This window comes from Rousettus aegyptiacus, unplaced genomic scaffold, assembly GCF_014176215.1.
Source record: "Rousettus aegyptiacus isolate mRouAeg1 unplaced genomic scaffold, mRouAeg1.p scaffold_m13_p_8, whole genome shotgun sequence".
Taxonomy (NCBI): Eukaryota; Metazoa; Chordata; class Mammalia; order Chiroptera; family Pteropodidae; genus Rousettus; species Rousettus aegyptiacus.
In genome coordinates this window covers 70,282,807-70,305,391 of record NW_023416311.1, presented here as the reverse complement: position 1 = coordinate 70,305,391, position 22,585 = coordinate 70,282,807, and the positions used below count along the sequence as shown (strand labels likewise).

General features: G+C 37.0%; 1 protein-coding gene across 6 annotated transcripts in view; it reads left to right on the top strand.

The window, feature by feature from the left end:
* ARHGEF28 (Rho guanine nucleotide exchange factor 28) overlaps nt 1-19,364 on the top strand; it is a 259,146-nt gene extending 239,782 nt beyond the window's left edge. For all 6 annotated transcript variants that reach the window (XM_036226271.1, XM_036226272.1, XM_036226269.1 and 3 more), the window contains one exon: nt 18,178-19,364. In XM_036226271.1, coding sequence (XP_036082164.1) covers nt 18,178-18,341 — 164 coding nt within the window. In that variant the 3' untranslated portion in view covers nt 18,342-19,364. The remainder of the gene's footprint in view (nt 1-18,177) is intronic.
* Nucleotides 19,365-22,585: the final 3,221 nt, after the last annotated feature.

The following is a 22,585-nucleotide window of genomic DNA, read 5'->3' as shown; positions in this document are numbered from 1 at the left end:
AATATTGTGGCAACACGACCAAAGATCTCAATTTGGGACATGGAGCATCCATATCTACAGAACATTCAACCCTCATTGATTGTATTAGATCACTATCTCCCAGGACAACTTCCAATTGTATTTGTGTTTTCTGAGTAGGCTTTCTTACCAGAAAGAAAATGCTGAGAACAGCCAATATAAATATTTTGGTTTAAACCATTTCTTACTTTACATTTTAAAATTGTGTTCTGGTTTATGATCTTAATCTCTTTTTTGAGTGAGTTTGGTTATACTGGATCAGTCCTTATTAGTTCTGCACAAACTGATATAAAATCAAGGTTCAGAGTCTCCAGGAAGCACCTCTTATTAATTAATTCCAATTATGATAACTGCTGGTAATAACTGCCAATTCCATAATGTTTGTCTGCCCCACTGTAGATTAAGTTTCAGAGACACGGGGAAATATGTGTGTCTTATTTAATCACTCTGTCACAAGCACCAGGCAGAGTGTTTGGTATGTAATGAACATTTGATAAATATTATTTATGACTTGAATGAAAGAGGCAAGATTTGCATTCTTTAGTAGAAATTAAAGCAATTGTGAGCTTGAGTCACACAGCTTGATTCTACTGAGGCAGTGGAAGAGATTGAGGAAAGATAGAGCTTTGGAGTATGATTGTGGTTAATACAAGCAGACTAGATGAGTGCCTCATGCTAGCAAAGTAGATTGAGTGAGTTTCAAACCTTTTGTAAGATGGGTATAGTTAGATGGCATTCTTAAAATGTCAGGGTAACTACAAGATTGGTTGCCTTTAAAGGCTTATTGGATTCTAGGTAGCAGACTTTAACAATTACCAACTTTTCTTCCTCAGTAATGTTAAATGCAATTATTTGCTGATGTACAGTCCTATTTATCAGTTTGGTATAGGTACTCTTTGTACAACTCCAGAGAGCGTCTTTTTATATAATTTATTTTTCCATTTAGAACATTGTACATATGTGGCCATATGTAGCAAATAAAAACTTAAATTAAAATGCTTTAATTTATTCTAAACAAGTAGAAATGAATCCGTTGCTTTCATTTTAGGAAGATGACACAAACAATTTATCATTTAATTCTTAACAATTATTAGTCAACTTATCTTTTCAGTGAGGTATTTCTTTTTTAATCATAAAGTAGCTCAAACACCAGTAAATTAAACAGTAGCTAGCTCAACATCACTGAAACACTTTATTAAACCCTTTTTCTTCTGTTAAATCCTATTTAACAGTCCAGTGTATCTCCCCAGGCAAAACAATTAGTATTTGTTTAGTTAAATACACTCCTAGAATATGAACCAATTTTCCTGGCAGGACCTTCTACTTGTCAGTCATAAAATATTGCCTGAAAGATCACATATTTATTATAGAAATATGAAAATTAAGTGTGGTAGTGTGTTAAAAAATATATTCCTTTGCTTTTCCCAGACTGACTAAAAGGCACTTATGTGTTCTCAGCTGGCCAGTTCCCAGACACAGCTGGCTGAGTGGGGCAGGAGCGAGGGGCAGGGGGAGGGAGTCTTGTCCTCTTGTTCTGCTCAGACTTCAAGCCAGGTAATAAATAAGCCTGGGCCTGAGTTTCGATATGTGGAGCTGTTAATTTGCCATGATAGATCGATCACTGCTGAGTTTCCTTGGATCAGGGGCTAGGGTATCCATTCTCTTTCTGGATAAGATATTAATTCAATTTAATTTGATATGTTAATGCTTGGTTTGAATATTTACCTAAGGAAGAATGTAGTCTCACAAGGTTCAAATTACGCGATAGGACTCTGAGCCTTTTGCTGAACAATTTCACAGGAAAGCTGTGCGAAATTATTTTTGTAGTGACTCTTTTCCGCAGGTCTCTTTGCGCAAATTTCATTACACTACGGCTTTTTCTTCCTATCGCATAACATGTTGAATGTTTGGATTAAATATAGAATATTTTGGTCATCCACCAGAATACAGGAGATTCTTCTCCTCTGGTGAATTGAGGCCATTTTGGAAAGAATGGTGCTGTAAGGCTTTGGAAGAAACATTTACAAGTAAAACATTGGCACAGTTAATTTTATTTAATGACCTGCTTCCGACCAGTGATCTTGGCACCCTGTGCAATGATTTGCAATCAATTAATCATACAGGATTTTGTAACACTGCAACAAGGGCATTGCACTCTGAGTCTTATAAATCTACCAGCAACAAAAAACAGGAATTACATGCTCAAAGCCCTCTTCGTGTGAAACCCTGAATGAGAAGGTGATTTTAACATTGTTTCCTGACATGTCCTTGGAAGCCTCAGTACTTTCTTATAGATTGAGTTTTAGAGTTCCCATTTCTTAAAGACAGCTTGGCCCTTTACTGGGCTATCAGTATAGAAGTCTGTAAATGTTCGCCTCATTCAATTTAGACACTGGTCATTTAGACGAGGGAATTCTTGATTCTTTGGAATTACTGAAAGAAGGCTATAATTTTGTCTACCCCCCCACCCTCCTTCCCTGAATTTGGTGCAGTCATGCTCAACTGCAGTAGGACATATTTTGGGGAGTCTTTAGGAATGATTCAGAAAGGAAGCATGTTGCCACTCAGGGAATACTGACATTTGCTAGAGGCAGATGGCAGAAGATGGGATGGTATCATATTAGAAGTCAGGGAGGTTTCAGATACTTAGCTTTACCAAAAGCTTCTGGAATCTGCGTGTTTAGAATCTTTGGCTTGTATTCTTGTCATTTCAGATGCACCCTTGCAGTTAACTATTTAGCTATGCTGGATTTTTTTTTTTCTTATTTTAGCATAGTAAATATGGAGCTATTGCATATTCTTAAACTTATATAAGCCTAAATATATGTATATTGTGTTGTCTTTTCTCACTTCCATATGGCTATGTTTTGGGGATGTTCTTGTAACAAGAATTTGGAAGCTTAATATATATTCCATCTGATTACAATGAACACTCTTTTAAGAAACTAAAGGTTTTCAAAGCTGTACTATTTCCAATGAGTAGGTTAAACTTCTGACTCTTGATGAATTTATTTCTACCAAAATTGTGCTATTTTTGATTACTTGTTAATTTATCCAGATTGGCATGACAGATTATACCCAAGTAGAGCTCAGCCTATATTTTTAGATGCTTAATGCTTCTGTTCATTGTGAGCTCTAAAATACACTCACAAAGTTTTGCATATGCAAACTACTTTTCATTGGCACATAGCTTGGAGGGAGAAAGCACAATGAACATTTTGGCCAAAATGTGATGGTCTGTTAGTCGGTGTGTAGTAACGAGGCCATATTTTGCATTCAGGCTCTGGTGTGAGAAAGTGCAGTTGCACACTGATGTCTCCCTGGGGACTGTGGACTGGAATTACATCCCCCTCGAAAGGAGAATGAGTAATAAACCAAAGGGGAGGGGGTCAGCTTTCTTTTAGGGTCCTTAACTAACTACATAGACTTTTAAAAAATATATTTTTTAAGTTATTTTATGCTGAACAAGCAGCCTGAGGAAAAGCATTGCGAAAGATCAAATAGTAAATTCATCTTTTGTGAGCTTTCTCTGCTCTGAGAGATCTTAATGGACATGAGAGGGAAAGCCTGAATGTGAACTGCGTAAGCCTGAAAGCAAAGGAAGTACTGCAAAAAATTACATTAAAATTACCCTCTAAAAAGTTATCATTTCTCTTGGTAAGGATAGGGAAGTATTCTTGCAAAATGCTGCTGCCAGTACATTAGAATGTTTCCTCTTTGTATTTGTCAGATAAGAGACATAGATATATTGATATATAGATATGGCAGATTAGTTTGTCAGTTCAATCTCTAGCTTACTGCAGTACTTAAGATATTCAGGTACACCCACACACACCCTAGACACACCCACCCACTCACATAAAAACACAATTAAATTTTTATTTTTATAAATTAAAGTGAACTTAAGGGTAAAATATTTTCTCAAACAAACTTATAGTACTTCTATAAATGTATAGTACTTCTACAGATTTACAGTTCTAGTAATGGTTATGAGTGATGATTTTCAGGTTTTTTAATATGATTATTTTCATGTTTTTTAGAAAGACCAATGGCTACCCTGTGGTTCAGGAAAATTTTAGAAAGTGTATTTCATAAAAAGCTTGATGAAATAACTGAATTAAGAGTGACCCAGAAAGTCCATTTTTTGTTGAAACCTACTTGGCAAATACTATTTTTGACCTGAATGATCAAGACCAGACATGTTCCTGTGAGGAAAGTAGATAACGTGATATTTTCCTGTCATTCAAATGTAAAAAGGTAAAGAACCCACTTTTCCCAACTCCTAAAACAAGTTTCAGCAAAAACAGACTAAAAACATACTTATCCAATGTAATGAACTTTTATATAAATTCATTGGTACTTCAGGTTTAGGTGAGGAATTTGAGTGAATGATTAAATGAACAGGTGAATAAATGAATGCATGAAGGAATGCACCTGATTAATACTGAACTATGGAGATGGCCGACTGGCAAAGGGATTAAGGTAGAAGCCTTGGAAATTGTCTAGGTTCAGATACCAGTTCTGTCACTGATAACCTAAGAATTTTATTTTTAATTTTATTATTAGTGTCAAGTATCCAGTACATTGGTTAGGCATTTATATAGTTTATAAAATGATCCCCCGATTGCTTTCTCTCCTCTGGCTCTACATCTAGCCTTTACATTACTGTTAACTGCATTCCTTATGCTGTGCTCTCCATCCCTGTGACCATCTATCAACTACTAATTTGTACTTCACCCCTTTCTCCCAGCCCCCCAACCCATAACTTCTTTATCCAATCATCTGTTGATGAGCATTTACATTACTTCCATATCTTGGCTCTTGTAAATTGTGCTGCCATGAATATAGGGGTGTATAGACTTTTATGAATTATTTTGGTTTTCTTTGGATAAATACCCAGAAGTGAAATTGCTGGGTCAAAAGGTATATCCATTTTTAATTTTTTGAGGAACCTCCAGACTGTTTTTTATAATGGCTCTACCAATTTGCAATCCCACCAATAGTGTGTGAGGGTTCCCTTTTTTCCACATCCTCACCCACGTTTGTTGTTCTTTGATTTGTTGATGACAGCCATTCTGACAGGTGTGAGGTGATATCTCATTATAGTACTACTTGTGAAATTTTAAGCAAGTATTTAAACTTACGTCATGAATGTTTCCTCATCTGTAGAATTGGGTTTCTGATAGTATCTATTTTGTAGTGGTAGGAAAGTTACATGAGACAAAACATAAAATGCTTAGAACTTTGGAAGTGCTCAATAGACATAGTTACTATCACTGTCACTGTTATACCTTGTGTTAAGAAAAGGGGTAAATTATTAGGAAGTGCCTTGGGTCACTTGAGCCACTGGACTGCTTCTGAAATGGTTGCTCTGGTGAACTGAAAGACTTAACCGTGTCTCATCTGGGTATTATTTAAGAAGGCATTTCTCAACAAATGTTCCACAATTCTGACTACAATTAGGTTTTACATGATAAAAAGTTCCCATAGCCAGATAACATTGGGAAATTCTGGTTTCAGAACTACACAACTTTTTCAGAACTTTTATTGCACCCATGTGGACTGTGAGTCTCCAAAAGTGGCACTTTCCACACCTGTTTAACCACAGCATCCTCTTCTCCAGCATCTTGCAGGGCTGTGTCCTTAAGTACACTGGAAAAAACACTGATGTAAGTGGATGTTGAAATTAATTCGTGCCTGTGGCACACCCTTCAAATATATTTTTTTCTCCCCAGGTAACAGTTGAAATCCAAATGACATATCCCAACACGATTTACCACATGGGGTTGTCTTTTGAAAACCAAATTTAACCTGATGAATTTAATATAGAGTTTTGTTTAGCCCCAGGCTAGTGTTTGGGCCTGTGGATAAGGGGTCATGCACAGTCCTCTTTGGGCTTGTCTGGGTCAGCTTTCTTGGGCTTATTCAGAAGTGCCGTGTGCTAAAGCCAGTCATCCCTGTTGAAGCACAGGAAGTTTTGTGCTTGGGCGTGGAGACCTGATTGCTCGGCCACGACTCATACTACTCTGTCCTTTCTTATCCTGTGGTCCAGCCATATGAACTTCCCTCAGTTATGCAAAAGGCCAGCCCCCCACCCTTTGTACATCTATTTCCTCTGTTGGGAATATCTTCTTCTCCATCTTTTATTCAATTCCTTTTGTGAATAAGATTAGCTCTTCTTCCTCTTTTCAGACTTAGTTCCAGGGTTGCTTTCTTCCAGACTCTATTCAGACCCTCTCGGTGTGGGTTTGTAGCCTCTCCTCTGCGGTTCTGAGGTGTCCAGTAGACCCTTTGACTACTTTCCACCATATTTTGTCATGTTTTTTCCTTTTGAAAGATGCTTTTATAGTTTATTGATTGAGATATAATTTGCATACAGCGAAATACTCAGATATTAACTCTGTTATTCAATTTGTTTGGTGAAAAGAATATCAAGGCGCAGAAAGTCTCTATTACTCCAGAAAACTTTCTTATACCCCTTTCCAAATACCCCCCTACCCCCACTGCCAGAAGCAACTAGTTATCTGCTTTCCATCACCACAGGTTAGTTTTGCTTATTCCAGAATGGAATCAGACACGATGCCTCTTTTTGCATCCAGTTTTGTTCACTCAGCATATTACTTTTGAGATGCATCCATGGGGTTGCATGAATCCATAGCTGGTTCTCTTTTATTACTGAATAATCTTGCATTGATGAGTTTACCACAGTTACTTTTCTTCTTTTGATGAACGCCTGGCTTATTTCTAGTTTTTGGCAGTTATGGGTAAAGCTTCTGTGAACATTCTTGTACAAGGCTTTTTGTGAATTATGTTTTCATTTCTCTTGGATAAATACCTAGGGGTAGAATTGCTCCTAGAATAGGCACTGAGTTAACTTTTAAGCAACTGAAAGTTTTTGAAGTGATTGTACAGACTATAAACTTCCTGGGTGCTGAGGCAAGATCTTGTTCAGCCCGGTTTCTCTAATGTCCAGCCCAGTGCAGGACGCACACTAGGCACTCAGCACTTATTTAAGAATGAATGGACACAAAGCTCAAACCAGTTTTCATTCTGACATACCTTCTACTAGTTGACAAAAACATAAGTGCTTTATCCATCAGAGGAATGAAAACCTAATGGACTAAATGTGGGCTCATTCCAGGCAGGAGGAAAAGAGGGGTAATGCAGTTCTCTTGTTTCACCCGACTACTGGAACTAAATCTCGTGTTTCAGTGTGGCAATATATGCAGATGAAGCCAAATATGTAGATTGATATGGGACCATACTAAGGTCCTGATCTCCAGTAGCTGCCAAGCTTATCTCTTAGATAACTCCTATTCAAGACTGTCCACAACCTATTGTTCTAGCATGCCCTCCCTGCTTTATTCACTGGCACAAACTCACATTTAAGCCAAACTTGACAAATTTTTTTCTTATAACATCTAGCATTTTCTCCCCTTTGCAAGAGTGGCAAACTCCACTTAGACTATCTCTGCACAAAGCCTTCTCTTCCTGTTGACATCTTGGTCAGCCTTCAAGGCTCAGTTCAGATGCTATCTCTCTGAAGTGTGTCCTGGCCATTGCATCTGCAAACTGTCTCTCTGGAGGGGTCTCTGAAGTGGTGTCCAACTGTGGGCAGTATTCATTAGACACTGAGCAGGATGTTCTGTTTTTATTGCAGTTATCTGTGTCTAGATCTTCCTATTCTATGAGGGAATAGGCTTTCTCAAGACAGCATATTTAATTGGCCCTCAGCTGTCTAGACGGAGTGAGGGCTGCTGGTCACTAAGTGAGTAACTGAGGCTACTTTACATAATTCTTGCTCTTGGTGATTGATTCCACTAAAGAAAAGTTAAATTATATGGCAATGCTATGGCTCCTTCTTGAGGATTGTTGACAGAAGAAAGAGGTTTGTCTAAAAGAAGAAGGATATTGTGCAAACTTGGGAATTCGTGTCATCTGGTAGATAAAGGAAAATTAGCAAGCTTTCTTTAAGCTCCAGTTCATATGTCACATGTCAGGAAGTATAAATATTAACAGCTGAAGTAGCTTCACATGACATTTGTATGCATAAGACAATTTAAAATCATTACCTATAGGGAGAGATGGCTTTTAAGGAGTAAAGTAGTTTATTCTATAATATATATGTTCTCTTTTGATTGTTCTTTTGGTAGTTTAAAATCCTAATTTTGCCTCTGCTCTGCAAACTGCCTACTTCTTGTACAATTTCTAGAATCATTTAAGTTTAATCTTCAGAAATGTAATATAATAATGTTTACTCTGATAATATAAATGTGAAAATAATGCCAAGGGCATAAAAATCTGCATTGAACAAAACATTTTGTATATGTTATGTTGTACTTTTAAAATAATCATTGTAATTATATAAACTCAAGGCTGCATTTGGAAAAGATATTTCAGGGTTTGTTTTCTTGGCAAATATTATTTTCAAACAAGTAAGAATTACAGAAATAATGTTTCTTATTTTTAAAAAGAGAATTTTATGTTGCTCTGAAAACTGTAAATTCCAGGTTCTCAGAACAGAAAAGTTGTGTAAGTTCTTTGACATCTTATATAGTTTTATAGTCGATCAAGAGAAAAATATGCTCATCTGAGACCTTTAAAGATTTGGATGACTTTTTTTAAAGTCTGGTAATAACATAATTATTAAGAAGAAGGTAGGACTAATTAGCTTGGATGTATTTGTTCTAATTGCTTGCCTTTTTCTGGTTTAAAGAAAAACACTGAATCTTGTATGCTTAAGAATTTGAACAGCTGCTATTTCCTCTACTGAACCAGTAAGAAGTAAATGCAGCATTAAAATTCCTAGGTTGATTTCCTGCATTATTCACCGGCAGAGAAATGAATTCAATTTTTCTTCTCTCAGCAAAATGAGAGGCATAATTCTTTCAACGTGGGTAGAGTCATGCAGCTGGCAGTTTCCAGAAGGTTGGCTTTTCTGGCATGGTAAGTAGAGGTTCTGGGTCTCTCCTCCCTTCAGAGGAATTCAGTGCCATGAAAATACTGCCCTGTCCCTGTAGTTGGAAACCTACGTTTCATTTCGTTCAGTGCATGCTTAAAAAGTTGTTCCTGCTTTATAACAAGGACTCCAAGATATTTATTGCCCTACTAATAAGCAATTAGAATGTTTATAATTTTTTTCTATTACAAGTGATTCTCAGTAAACATCCTTTTATGCATTTCTCCTTGTGCTCATGGATGAATTTATGTAGATTATAAGACCTAGAAGTAGCAGAGATGTCTTTGGTTTTGCCAAGTATTACTGATTTCTTGGTAGATTTGTATATCACTTCCAGCAACTACATTTGAGAGTTTCAATTTCTCTAGTTTATCCCCAATACTTAATATTGTTAGGCTTCTAAATCTGCTGATATCATGGGTATGAAATGATAACTCATTTTTTCAATTTGTACTTCTCTAATTACCAGTGAGAGTTAGTACTTTTTTTGTTTGTTTGTTTGTTTTTATTAGCTTTTTAGCTTTCCTCTTCTGTGAATAACCTATTCATAAAGTTTTTTTTTTAAACAGCAAATTTTGGAATTTCAAGTGTCCACTCTTAATAATATAGACACATTAATGCTTTTTTTGAATGTACTTGCTATATTTTGTACTTTGGGAAGTGGTTTTCAGAGAAATATTTATAGTTATGTGGAAACTTTAAGATTGGAAAAGGATATTTGCAAGAGCTCATCTCTTTCAAGATAAAGAAAAATCAATTGCATGTGCAGAAGCCACTTAATGTTGTTACTATTATGTTCTATTTTACTGAGACTTTAACCACCTTCCTGACTTTCTAATTTACTTACTTTTTTCATACGTCCTACTATGTTTTCCTTCAAAGCTTTTATACCCCTCTCAATAATTGATCACTATTCTTTTACACACATCCAGCACATTCAATATCTATCAGCTTAATTTTCATTCCTGAAAATTTCCCTTTCAGGGTCCTTTGTCCTCCTGTTCCAATACAGATGTGCTACTCTCAAGACCTGCTATGTAGCTGTCATCTGGGACATCCCTTCACTTTTCTCCCATGTTGGACCCTATGTCCTCAATCTCATTCTTCATCTATCATGGTATATTTCTTTATTTGGTGGAGTATATCTCCAAAATCCTTAAGAAAAGGTGTAATGAAAGCAATTCCCCCCCCCCCCAGATTAGTTCAGATATCTTTTTCATTTATTTTTGCCACTTTTACACTTGGTTTTTATAATATATCTGGGCTTAGAATTCTGGATCAAAAGTTATTTTGAAAGATCTGATTCTTCCATTTCCCAGGGTTGCTGTTGAGAAGTCTGATGCCATTCTGATTCCTAATCCTTTGTGACCTGTTCTTGCTTTTTGGAAGGCTTTAGAATTATCATGTATCCCTTCTTAGATGAATTTTATAATATGCCTTAGTGTGGCCTTTTGTTAAAATCATTTTTATTTGTTATTCATTAGTCTCTTTTAATCTAGAGATGTATTTTCTTCGATTCTGGGAAATTTTCATTTTCTTTAAAAAAATTGCTTCTCTTCAGTTTTATCTTACTGGAACTATTTCTAGACATAAGTTAGACCTCTTGGATCCTCTGATTTTGCAGGTTTTTTTTCCTTTTATTTCTGTTTTTTCATGTCTTTGCTCTACTTTCTGGGAGGTTTTCTCGTCCTTAACTTCCTACTATTCTATTGATTTTTTAAAAATTCAGCTAATATATTTTAATTTCTAAGATATTTTCCCTTGTTCTCTTAAATATCTTATTTTATGGAATTTTGTTTTTGTTTTGTGGCTGAAATATCTTTTAAATATCTCTTTGAAGATATTAATTACGGCTTTTTATTAAGCTTCCTGTGTTCCTGAGTTGTGCTCTGTTCTCAGGTTAGGTTTGTCTCTTTGTTGGTTTTAGCCGTTTTGGCATTCCATAGTACACCTACCATTGTGAGTTGGTGAGGATTGAATGGAATGCTCCAATGAAGGTCAAATAATATTAGTGGTTTAATCAGAGAAACCCTATAAAACAATACTATCTTGATTTTCAGTTTAATTCTGCTGAGAAGGCAAGGATTAGATTAAATAAAAATTTAAGGTGCTTTCTAAATGTAAGAATTTCAAATTGGTGATTCCCACAACTCTGTTTAGAGTAGGTGGAATTTTTGAATCAGGTATTCACTAATTTATTCATCCTTTTGACAATATATATTAACACCTGCTATTATTATGAACTGAAATTTTCTTTGATATTATTATCCTGCTTTTTACTTCCTATTTCTTAACTGTTACTTTTTAATTTTATAAGAATAGGAATCCAAATTCCAAGATAATCCTTATCAATTCATTGCCATGGACAAATGCATTCAGGGTATAAAATGAGCTTTCCTTCTGAATTCTATATCACATAGGCAAGGTTAGTTTTCTCGGGCAAGAGTAAAGTCTATACATGAATCTGCATCATTTTTTATGGATTGTTGTAAACTCAAATGAACCTCATCTATTTAATGAAATATACTCATATAAATTGTGTATCTTTTGAGATATACATGCCACTTCCCAATGACTTGTCATATAGCTGCATTAAAATTGATCTAAACATACTTGGCATCTAGAGGAGGCTTCTAATTCATTGCCATAGTGTTCCGTTTATATCAGATATATAGAAGCTATGCTGTTGTAATAACAGAGAACCATTTATAATTTTATAGTTGAACTATATGGAAGGCTGCGGCCTTTTTAAAAAATGTATCATAAAACATCTCAAACAGATACACAAGTAGAGAGAATTGTTTAATGAACTCTCAGCTTTAACAATTACCAACACATGACCAGTTCTAGCTCATTAGTGCCCTTTTCCGTCTCATCTTAGGTTGGGTTATCTTAAAGCAAACCCAGAGCATCCTATCATTTCATCCAAAACTATTTTAGTATCTTTCTCGAAAAGATATGGACTCATTTTTTTTTTAACACACAATATCATTATGACACTAAAAAATTGACCATTTTTACTTACAATCATATTGTCGGTACTTGAATTTCTCCAATTCTCAATTTTTTCCTTGTTTTATTTGAATTGGGATCCAAGTAATTTCATATGTTGCATTCGATTTATATATATCTTAACTCTTTTTTAAATTTTATTTAATTTATGGGGGTGACATTGGTTAACAAAATTACATAAAGTCTCTTAATCTAAAGTTTCCCTGCCTTAAAAAAAATCTTAGAATTTGTCGAAAAGACTAGGTTTGTTTAAAAGACATTTTTTTCCTGGAAATTTTTTTCTGAAAAATTTTTTACAGTGTGGATTTTGCTGATTACATTCCTATGGTGTCATTTAACATATTCTTCTGCCCCTATGTTTCCTGTCAACTGGTAGTTGGGAATAGATATTTGATGTTTTGACATGAAAAAATCTTCATACATTGTACTATATATATGTTGTATATTTTATATTGCATTCCATCATGAGGCTTACCATGTCTGTTTCTCTTTTCGTGATATTAAGATTGAGGGTTCAGACGTTGTCAACTTGATCCATCCCTTATAAAGTTTCCCATCAGTTTTCTTCAAATGATTTTAGCAGCCATAGATGATTATTGACTGGAGCCAATACAGACATATACAGGGCTAAGAGTTTCTGAATTTGGAAAATTTCACCTATTTCTAACTTTCCACCTCTGATTTATTCTGGCATCTTGTTCGTTTATTGTCTCTTAGTCTAGGTTTATCATTCTCTAGTACACTATTCCCCAAAGTATATTATATGGAGCGCAACACTGCAAAGTACACTCTGAGAAAACCCTTATGAGTTTAGGAAAAACATACTGTTTTTCCCTCATAGATTTATAATACAGGTGAGCCTATTGAAGTTCTGAGGACTCTGTCAATAAAGAAGCTTTATTTACCCAGTGTTTCATCAACTTAGTTGACCACTGTATTCTTATAACTTTAATACCTATTAGGATTCTGTTTAGAGAAACACACTTTATTTTTTTAAATGAAAGAAACAGTTTTTGAAATGCATCTCAAGGAAGAGGGGAAGGCGGCAGCACTCGCCGCATCCTCCCATGGGCTTGCTGCTGTTAAGGCTGCGACTCCTGAACACTGGCACCCTTCTGAGGAGCAAGAAGAGTGTGAGAACAAATCAAAGTTCAGACAACGGAACTGACAAATCATAAAGTGCTTTGCGTTGATATAACTGCATCTTCATTGCATCAGTTGCTTCAGTTGCTATGTGTCTTGTCAGCATTGCCTTTATAACCAACAGGTTATTCCAAATACGTTAATTACTGGTTAGAAAATAAAGTCCAACTCTAATAGTCACAACGTAGGAATAAGTTTGCTTTCTTATGTTACAAAGTTATACTTGCACACCACACATATGTGTGCACACATACACATACACTGCCGAGCACACTTCAGTTATTTTACTTCAGGTATGGTATTAGAATATGAAGAATAGTAAAGGGAATCATAACACTAATTGAGATTATGCTTTCAAATATCACGAGTGGTTTTCATTGCCAGGGGATCACATTCTGTTTGTGACTCACTGTGGAAAATGGAATTGAGCAAAATAAGGGACAGGGACCAATATTCGTTTGCTCTGAAGATACCTTGAACTCTGTGCAATAAGTGTTTTCTATTAAAAGGAAAATGATGTGCATTCATGTTCCTGAGAAAAAATAGTGGTTGCCAGTAATGCCATCAGGAAACAATTTTTTAAATGTTTCACAGTATAAGCATGAATCAGTCATTAAATAGGGAATACAACTTTATTTTGCAGACTTGGAACATTAATGACAAAATTTTTCTGAGGTACAGTTATTTCAGAAAAGTGTGAATTTTGATTTTAGGAACATGCACAAGGGATATAGTCATAAGTATAAGTCAGAATCCTTCGTTAAAATAAACAACAGAGCCAAGACCCAGAAGACATTAACCTCTCTTTTGTGAGTTTTGTTGGGGCGGATGGAATGGGATAAGATACAGAGAGGGCTGAACAAGGTATCACCAATGATCTCAACAGTAGACTCAACATCCTGTTTGTAGCACTGGGCTGCTGAGTGTCGGTCCCTGGGCACACTGTTGAGCTAAATTCAGACCTTGATAGTTGGTGTTCATGATGAAAATTATACTAGTGCTTTTAAATTTAAATAAAGCTTTTGTTTAAAAATTAAGATTTAAAATGTTTTTCTCCAGAAATAAAGAAAAAGGCAAAGGTTAACTTAAAATACAAAGACAACACTTTTTGATTTGTCACAAACCTGTTCTTTATTACAAGTTACCCTTAAGTTTGCTCTTCATAGAAGGGGAGGTCAAGTGCACGTTTGGACTATGGACATTATCTTTCATTTATTTGGTAGCCTTCTAAATCCTATCATTGAGTACTATGTGTGGGCTCAAACATGTGTTGGGAACATTTAAGATAGAGGGGTGGAACATGCCTGGAAATCACCCATAAACATTAAATACAACTTAATAATGTGCATTTCTCAAGCTTAAAGCAGTTGAAAATGTGTGTATTTATTGTACCTCTGGAATATTATTTGGTGAATCACTTGGCCAAAACACAGATGTAAAAATTCTCACACAGGATAAAAAGTTTAAGAGGTCTGAACGATAATTTCAGTTCAATCCTTTATGAACTGAAGCCCAGAGAAGGGAAATTATTTGCCCAAGGTCACATCTTACCTTGTGGTTTAAGAGATTTCATTCACTTATGAGTTTAAGAAGCAGCACTTTTTATTTTTAATATGGCACAAGGTTGCATTTTGCACCTGAGTTTATAGTCTGGTCTTGAAAATAATCAATTTATTCAGTTGGCTCAGTAGGATAGTGATGATGGTGAGCTGACGAAGGAAAGGCCAATTGTACTTTCTGCTAGTGTCAGCTTTTCAGAAGTTGATTTCGATAGTCGTATGGCATCCCAGGCCCAAGATTCTCTCTCCTCATAATTTGACATTCCAACAGCTGATGAGCAGAGAAAAGTGTGAAAATGATGAATGCAAATGTCAACCAACAGGTTGCAACTAAAGGCTAAAAACAGGGAGATTTAGGGAACTGTCTAAATCAGATACCAGATAGATATCTGATATCAGATAGAAGACCAACTAAGACCCTACAGTGGGTCTGAGGAAGTTTCTTGTGAAGGGTGAAGTTTTAGGAGGTGAATGAAAGTTAAATAGAAAGAAATCCCTCCACCAAGATTCTACCTCTCCATTTGGTTTAACCAGGTTTTGGGGCTTTCATGAATTTTAGCTCATTTGTCCTTATTTGAAGGTTAATAATATTCACTCTGTTTAGTTTCCAGGAATAAGATAAGAATCAAATTATTTTTTTTACATCTAAGAGGGAATGTTGTATTGAGACACTAGATTGAAAGTTTTTTTGTAGTTTAAAGTTTTGTTTCATTTTAGCGGGAGCATTTGGTTTTTAGTTGACCAAATTATGATTGTATTAATATTTCTTATTAAAAAATGAGATATTCTGTTTTTACGTCCACTAATTTACAGGTGTTTTGATCACAGATCAAATTGGATGATTAACTTTACTTCCCAGGAATTCTGCTTTCTGAATCAGTGAGGTTTTATTTTAACAAATGTTTTTTGAGTTTAGGGTTCTATGTGATGATCATACTCTCTAGTGTAAAAAGTGTGGAAAAAGGTGGCTGACCTTGAGAAATATACAATTGCTGTGCTGGAGTTCTTCCAGGGTTGAAATGGAGCAATAAAATCAGAAATCACAGAACAGTTTCTAATTTCAAAGACAGACTGTCTGACCTTGCCTAAATAGTTCAGGTAGAAACCAAGAAGGAACATGAAGAAGGAAATTGAGTTCTCCAGGTGACACACACCACAACCACTTCTATTAATACAACTGGGATTACATTGTGGGTCATTCACTTTAGGGTCCTGCAAACTCTCACCTTGATAAACACAGAAGATGTTTATCTTCTGTGTTTTTATTTTTATTTGAAAAAGTTCTGATTAAACGTCTATACCCCCTTACACACACACACACACACACACACACACACACACACTCACTCACTCACTCTACCCCTACATCTCCCTGCCAATTCATTCTTGGTTCTCCATCTTATTTAACTTCAGATAAAAGAATTCTTCCTGATACTTATTTGGTTCTTTGGCTGTTTTTGAACGAGTCTTCTCTTAAAACCATTAAAGGGACTTCCCAGTAGATTCACCAGTATTTTGGATTCTTTGCTAAAGGTTTCACACCCCAGAGGAAGGAAACTTACATGGATTAAGGGCTTCCATTGTGCTTGGCATGGCCACATGTGTCAGCAATCACCTTCCAACCACTTCATTCAATGGATGATTGTTCATTTCCCATGTAATGTTTCTTGGGCCCTGGCTGGACCTTCTGTAGGCTTGAAGGCAGCACTGTAATAGCTTAGGTGAACTCTTTTCCAATCTGCCAACATCTGCTAGGGGGAAGTTTTGGAGTGTGGGCTTTTTGTTTGTTTTGTTTTTTAAGGATGCGTAATATTAAACATCAGTAGTTTAACTGGGAATATTTGTTTTTCGAGGTAAAATGGCTTTATTCATTCAATGGCTGGGAAAAGGAGTTGAAATGATGAAAGTGTGTTGTGGTCACAGAGTCATATTTTGTCTCCCTATGTGGTGAAATAGGATGGAGAACATTCTAGGTTGATTTATATTGATTGCTCTGATAATGAGATCATTGCCTGGGGGGTTTTGTGTTTATTTATCTGATTAAATGAGGGAGATTAGACTTGGAAGAGGTCCTGTGCCCAGAAAAGGCATTCTATACATGGTGGTAGTTAGAGTCATCTTCTGTAGATATATTTTCAATAGTAAGTGAGTTCCCAGTATTCAAGGTACAGTATTTGGAATTGGGGTCAGTAGAATCAAGTCATCCCAATGTAAATGGATGTTTTTCTTTGTGCCGCATTGGCATGTAGAGTCAGGGATAGCCTAAACCTTTGAGCAGAGTGGTGGAGTGCATCCTCACCTCCTCACTGCCTCTTTCCCTCCCCTTTCCCAGGGATCCTCCTCAGCTTCAGAGGCATGGGTCAGCTCCTCCTGATGACCTGTGTCTACTTCCTATGGGCCTAGTTACCCCTCTCCCACTGGCTCTACCTCCTATTGGGAGAAGTGATAAAAGGAGGTGTAGGAAAGGGTGCCACATCTCTGAAGATGGAGCTTTGTGAGGACATTTTGCTCTTCATTCCTGCCAGTTCTTGCTTCCTTCTCCAAGAACCAAAGATCCTTATGAAGAGGGTGAAAGTCACAGGGATTTTTGTTATTAGAATGCCAGCAGTTATATGTATCCATCTAAATGATAGAGGCTTTGAATAAATGTGGCAAGGATTATAATGACTTCTTGTTAAAGACTGAAAAAAGAGCAGATGGGCCTCAGGGCTATACATCTTTTCCGCCTGTGTTTCCATGCATACTCCTCTGCTTTTTGCTCCAACCAAAGCTGATTATTTGTAATTTTGCCATATAGCCAAGCCTCAGGAAGGATGGTCCACGGAATAAATGCAGAGAAAATGATTTGCACCAAGAGCCTCTCTTTTCTTCAGATCAAAACCCTCTTCACTTCTACTTTAAATCATATATTAGAGAGTTTTACCAGAAAAAGGGAGAATAGACTATGCCCTGCTGTTGCTAGGGAACTAGAAAAAAATAAACCCAGTTATAGTTGATATTGGAATGATTTTCCCTAGGAATCTGGGTACACTTGCTAAGTGATTTGTGTGGCGTTAACAGATTTGCATAATGGTGAGGCTGAAGAGTCGCCATCCTTCAATGCCTTTCTCCCCAGCCCTTGCCTGTATCAATAAAATCCCAGATACATTATTTGCCGTGAGGTCAGTTCTTGACTTTGAGATATTCTAAGGTAAAATGCTATGCAGAAGCAAATATAGGTAATTGCATATAGAGTATATACTGTATTTCTAACATCTTTGACACTTCCCTAGAAGTATTTTATAAAAGTTATTTTTAGCTACAGGAGACATTTGTGCACACAACCAAATATATTTTAATGATATTGATTAAAATATTAGATATCCTTTTTGTTTCTTTCTTACTGGACTCCACCATTCTCTCCATGGCTGACTCAGAGTCATAGTTCACCTGCTTTGTAGGTCTCAAGCTGACTCTCCTGTGACCTGTGCTGTCTGTCTGTTGCAGATTTGGACATCTCTGAGACTGAGTTCACAAGCCCCCATGACTCAACTCTGCATGGCCCTCAACTACAGACGTTTATAACAGAAGCAAAGCTAAATCTACAGACATTGACCAGACAAGAAGGGGAAACTGGAGATGGAGCTGAAGAAAATATTGTTTACCTTTAATTGTGTTGTCATTATTTTTCTAAACAAAACAAAACACTGGCATTTTGGAGAGATTTGTTTTTTTCCTTTCCTGATGTATGTGTGACTATGTCCAAATTACTTTCAGAGTAATATTTAATATTTCATACAAGTTCCTTTTTTGGGCATGAGTCTAATTAAATTATTGAAAGCAGCTCTGTTTGTATAATCGTTAACTTATCACACCTAATTTCAGATTTCTGGAGGAGAAATTGAATAAGCAGAAGTATTTTTAAAGTTCTGACTCTAGTTTCTGTATTGCATTTTTCCCTGGATCATCTGGTTTTCGAAATGCCTTGTAAGACCTAGATGAAGCATGATATTCAAGATGGGAAAACTTTCACAATCACAGCAGCCGATTATGGAGAGTGGCTGCAGTGTCCCCAAAGGCAGAGAGGAAGATGTGGGAAAGGCATTTTCTTGGTTATTTTTTACATACTAATTTCTTTGGAACATCTAAGGGGTCACTCCTGGTGGTGATCTGTCACATTCACCATGCAACCCAATGTATCCTGTCTGGTCACTGCTCTGACCAGGAGGCCACTCTGCTATGGACACAATCTGGACTCTTGTGACCTAGGCCAGATACTTTGCAGAAGCACTTTCTTGGTCCTAATACTGTTTGCTTTTCAAGCCACAGTTCAGCATCATCTTTCAAGAGAGCCCAGAGGCAAAACCCCAGCAAGTCAATTTTGATGTAAATAGTGAAACTCCAGTAAGTGCCCTTGCTGCTTTCCACTGGCCTTGTCTCTGCCAGCCCCGGGAGCACCAACAACTACCACTCTCCTCTCGGCCCTGCAGTTCTTTAAGGACAAATACCGCTCTCTCGGCAAAGCTTCCTGCCAGTATGTGGTTTTCCGCAAAGTAAAGCCGGCATATCCTGACTTCAGAGTAATATGGTCTTTGTTTGAGAAAATAAATCTGAAAATGTTTTCAGCTTGTTCTTCAGAAATACTTGTATATATTTCAATCAGTGTCAATAAATATCTCGTACCTGTCTTTTTACTTTGAAATAATATTGTGTAAGACCATGGTGAAATACACATTTCATATACAAACTGAATCTCCCCTTATGAAAGTGAAAATAAAGGAGGAGTACTGCATTCACCCAGAACTGCAACACTTACCAGGGGAGACCTGTGATTGGTAGGGAAAAGAATTCATCCAGATTCCATTTTTTGTTTGTTTTTTTTCCCCCTCAAAGTTGCCAGTTGTATATATTTTCACTTAGGCAAGTGAAATTTTAGGTTAAAAAAAAAAAAAAAGCCTTTTGAGGGACACTCCTTCTGACACTTGATGCTTTTGGCCATTTTGGTAACAATCATATTAACATTCAGAGACTAATCTTTACAAAATGCATGTAGCTTATTAAACCTTTAGTCAATCACATCACCTCAAGCTGAACTCTTAAATTATAAAATGCATCTTTCATTCCTAAAGACATCAAAAGAGGAAAACCTATCTTCCTTCTCTCTTCAATAAAGTTTGTTTCAGAATCCTATATCCCTTGAATAAAAACCATGTAGATATTTCAGTCTAAATCCTTGCTCTGATAACTATAAATATCTTTCCTTTTTTCTGACAGTGAATATGGCAATATTCATGTGTGAAATATATAAAAATGTTCAAAATCCCAATGGAGTTCTTTAAAAAGATGTGTGCTTAGTTGATCTTCAAGCCCTGCAAACTCTGGGTCTTTGTATAGCCACCCTGGGGAAGCTTTAGCATCTTTGGAGATACCTAAATTTATAGATTCCTCTTGGTAATTTTTAAATTTAATATTAAGACTTTTCAACTGGTTCTAACTAAGTTTCAAAGCTTTCTTGGTAAGTCCTTTGCAACTTTGGCCTCACTATGTAATGAGCTCAGATCTCAATAGAGGTCATCCTGTAGCTCCAACAGAAATTACAACTAAAGAACAAACCACTCCATCATAAATAAGCTTCCCCCAAAGGATCTACTTTTTCTGGGAACCGAAAAGCTTAAAGGAGACATACATCCCTTTAGAGATATGTTGTGGAAAGAAAAGCAATGTTTTTTCTCTGTCCCTTCCAGGCCGCATCAGTTTGTGTGCCATCTCATTGTATAGTCCAAGCTGTTCTGCATTTCATCAGGACTTCATAATTACTGGAGTCACTCAACACTTTCCAGCCCTTACACACTCAAAGTTGGGACCTTTTCATTCAGAAAAGGGTAAAAACACTTGCTACAGAGGTGGTGGTGGTAGGTGTATGTGTATAAGGGTCATGTAAGGTAAAGAAGGTGAGCATAATTAAATCATGGGATGACGGATAAAGGAGTATGTAGTCCCCCTTTCAAATTCAGAATCAACCTGAGGTTATTAAGGTTCAATCATCTCTGTCTTTCTCATTGAGAAGCATAGCAGTTGAGAGTATGGACTCTGGAGCCAGATTTCCCACTGACTGAGTGTCCTTCATATGTCCATTTCTTTAGGTCCCAGTTTTCTTAACTATAAAACAGGGATGATTACCTTATAGAACTGTGAGAATTAAATGATTAATATATGCAATGTGCTTAGAGCCTTCAACATAGTAATCACTCACTATATGCTAGCTATTATTATCATATCATTAAAAACTCTCAGTCCTGGTCCTAGTCCTTAGGCAGATTATGTCTGCACAGCCAGAAGCAATGAACAAAGAAGGCAAATGCCTGCAGACACTAGTCGTAAGACTGGATTAGGGTTCATAAAGTTAGCTTTCAACTTACTTGTGTCTCTAAACCTTCACCCAACTCATGTATTTAAAAAACATTTATTGGGTGTCTGGTAAAGGCCTAATGATCTGTTAGGGACATAATAAAGATGAATAAGCCTGCAAGTTGTTGGAGAAGACAAACACGTAAGCAGATATGAAGATGTACGGGTTGCTGTAGGAGCTCAGAGGGAGAATATGTTGGGGCCAGTAGCACAAGAATGGAGGGAGTTGTCCTAAAGCAGAAGGTGCCTGAGGCTTGAAGGATAGAGAGGAAGTAGGGAAAAGACATTCGAGCAAGGAGGGAAATCCAAAGCAAAAGCCAGACACACGGAACAAAAGATGTGACACACTAGAGCACACATTTGGAAGCTCTATGAAATGAGTTTCTCGCCTCTGGATTAAGGTGTCCAGTGAAAATACCCATCTGTGCCTCTTTCAAGCACTCTTAAACAAGTCGTGGGGAACACAAGTTTCTCTCTCTGTCTCACTCCCAACTCCTCAACTTGGTAACTGATTGGGTCCCAAATAAAGCCAAGGTATGGAGGAACATGTCCCCTTATCATTCCCTCCCTACACCCTTCCACACCCACTTCCACCATAAAGTAATTTGGTTCTGGTCAAATGGGCAATTGGATACCTGCCTACTTGATCCTAAAGCACAAGAAACCAAGAGTAAGGGGACCTTGGAACCACATGACAATGCTATTGGAACAGACAGGTCCAGAAGGATGCCTCGAGTGCTTCCGTGGGACAAACTAATGACCAGTATGAGTCAAAGTAGTTTGAAGTGGAGGGAAAAAAAGTACAGATTCACTTTGCTCTTATGTTTTATTTTCTTATCACCACTTCATTAATATTTTGGAGAAAAGAACTGTTTTTCTGATGTTTTATCTTATTTTTTTGAGTTGTAACACACTACTTTTGTTTCCTCATTTTGCTTGACTCTGTGTCGGTTTCTAAGTATTAGATGAAAACAGCCGTCTCTCCCAGTCTTGAAGAAGTGGCCTCGTGTAGGAGATAAACTTATCATTCAACCCTGCCCTAGGCCCTGGATGTCCTGCGAACCCTTGTGATGGTCCAAGCAGCTATTTTATTTTGCGTGGCTCCCAGTAGTGAGTGTGTGCAAAGGCCTGTCAGTGTCCCAGTAGGGAGGACCTCAGTCAGCATCTAGAATCAGGCTGATTGGAAGACAGACCCTCAGGCAGCAGCTTGCAAAAACAAGGCATTAAGTCCCACTGGCCACCAAACAAGGACAGTCACAAAAACCAGGGATTCCAGGTGATACTGGCAAGTTGGAGCAAGGCAGAGAGAGAGAGAGAGAGAGAGTGCCAAGATGGCATCCTCTAGCTTAGTTCCCTGAGAGGCCTTCCATAGGTCCCTAGATGTGTGCCATCCCAGAAGCCAGGCCCTCCGGCCAAAGCTCTTAGACAAGTAAATAAGCCTCTTTTGCAAAAATAGTGAGGTGTATTTCAGTCTGTTGTCTGGGCAGTGCTCTGTGGGTGGTTGCCT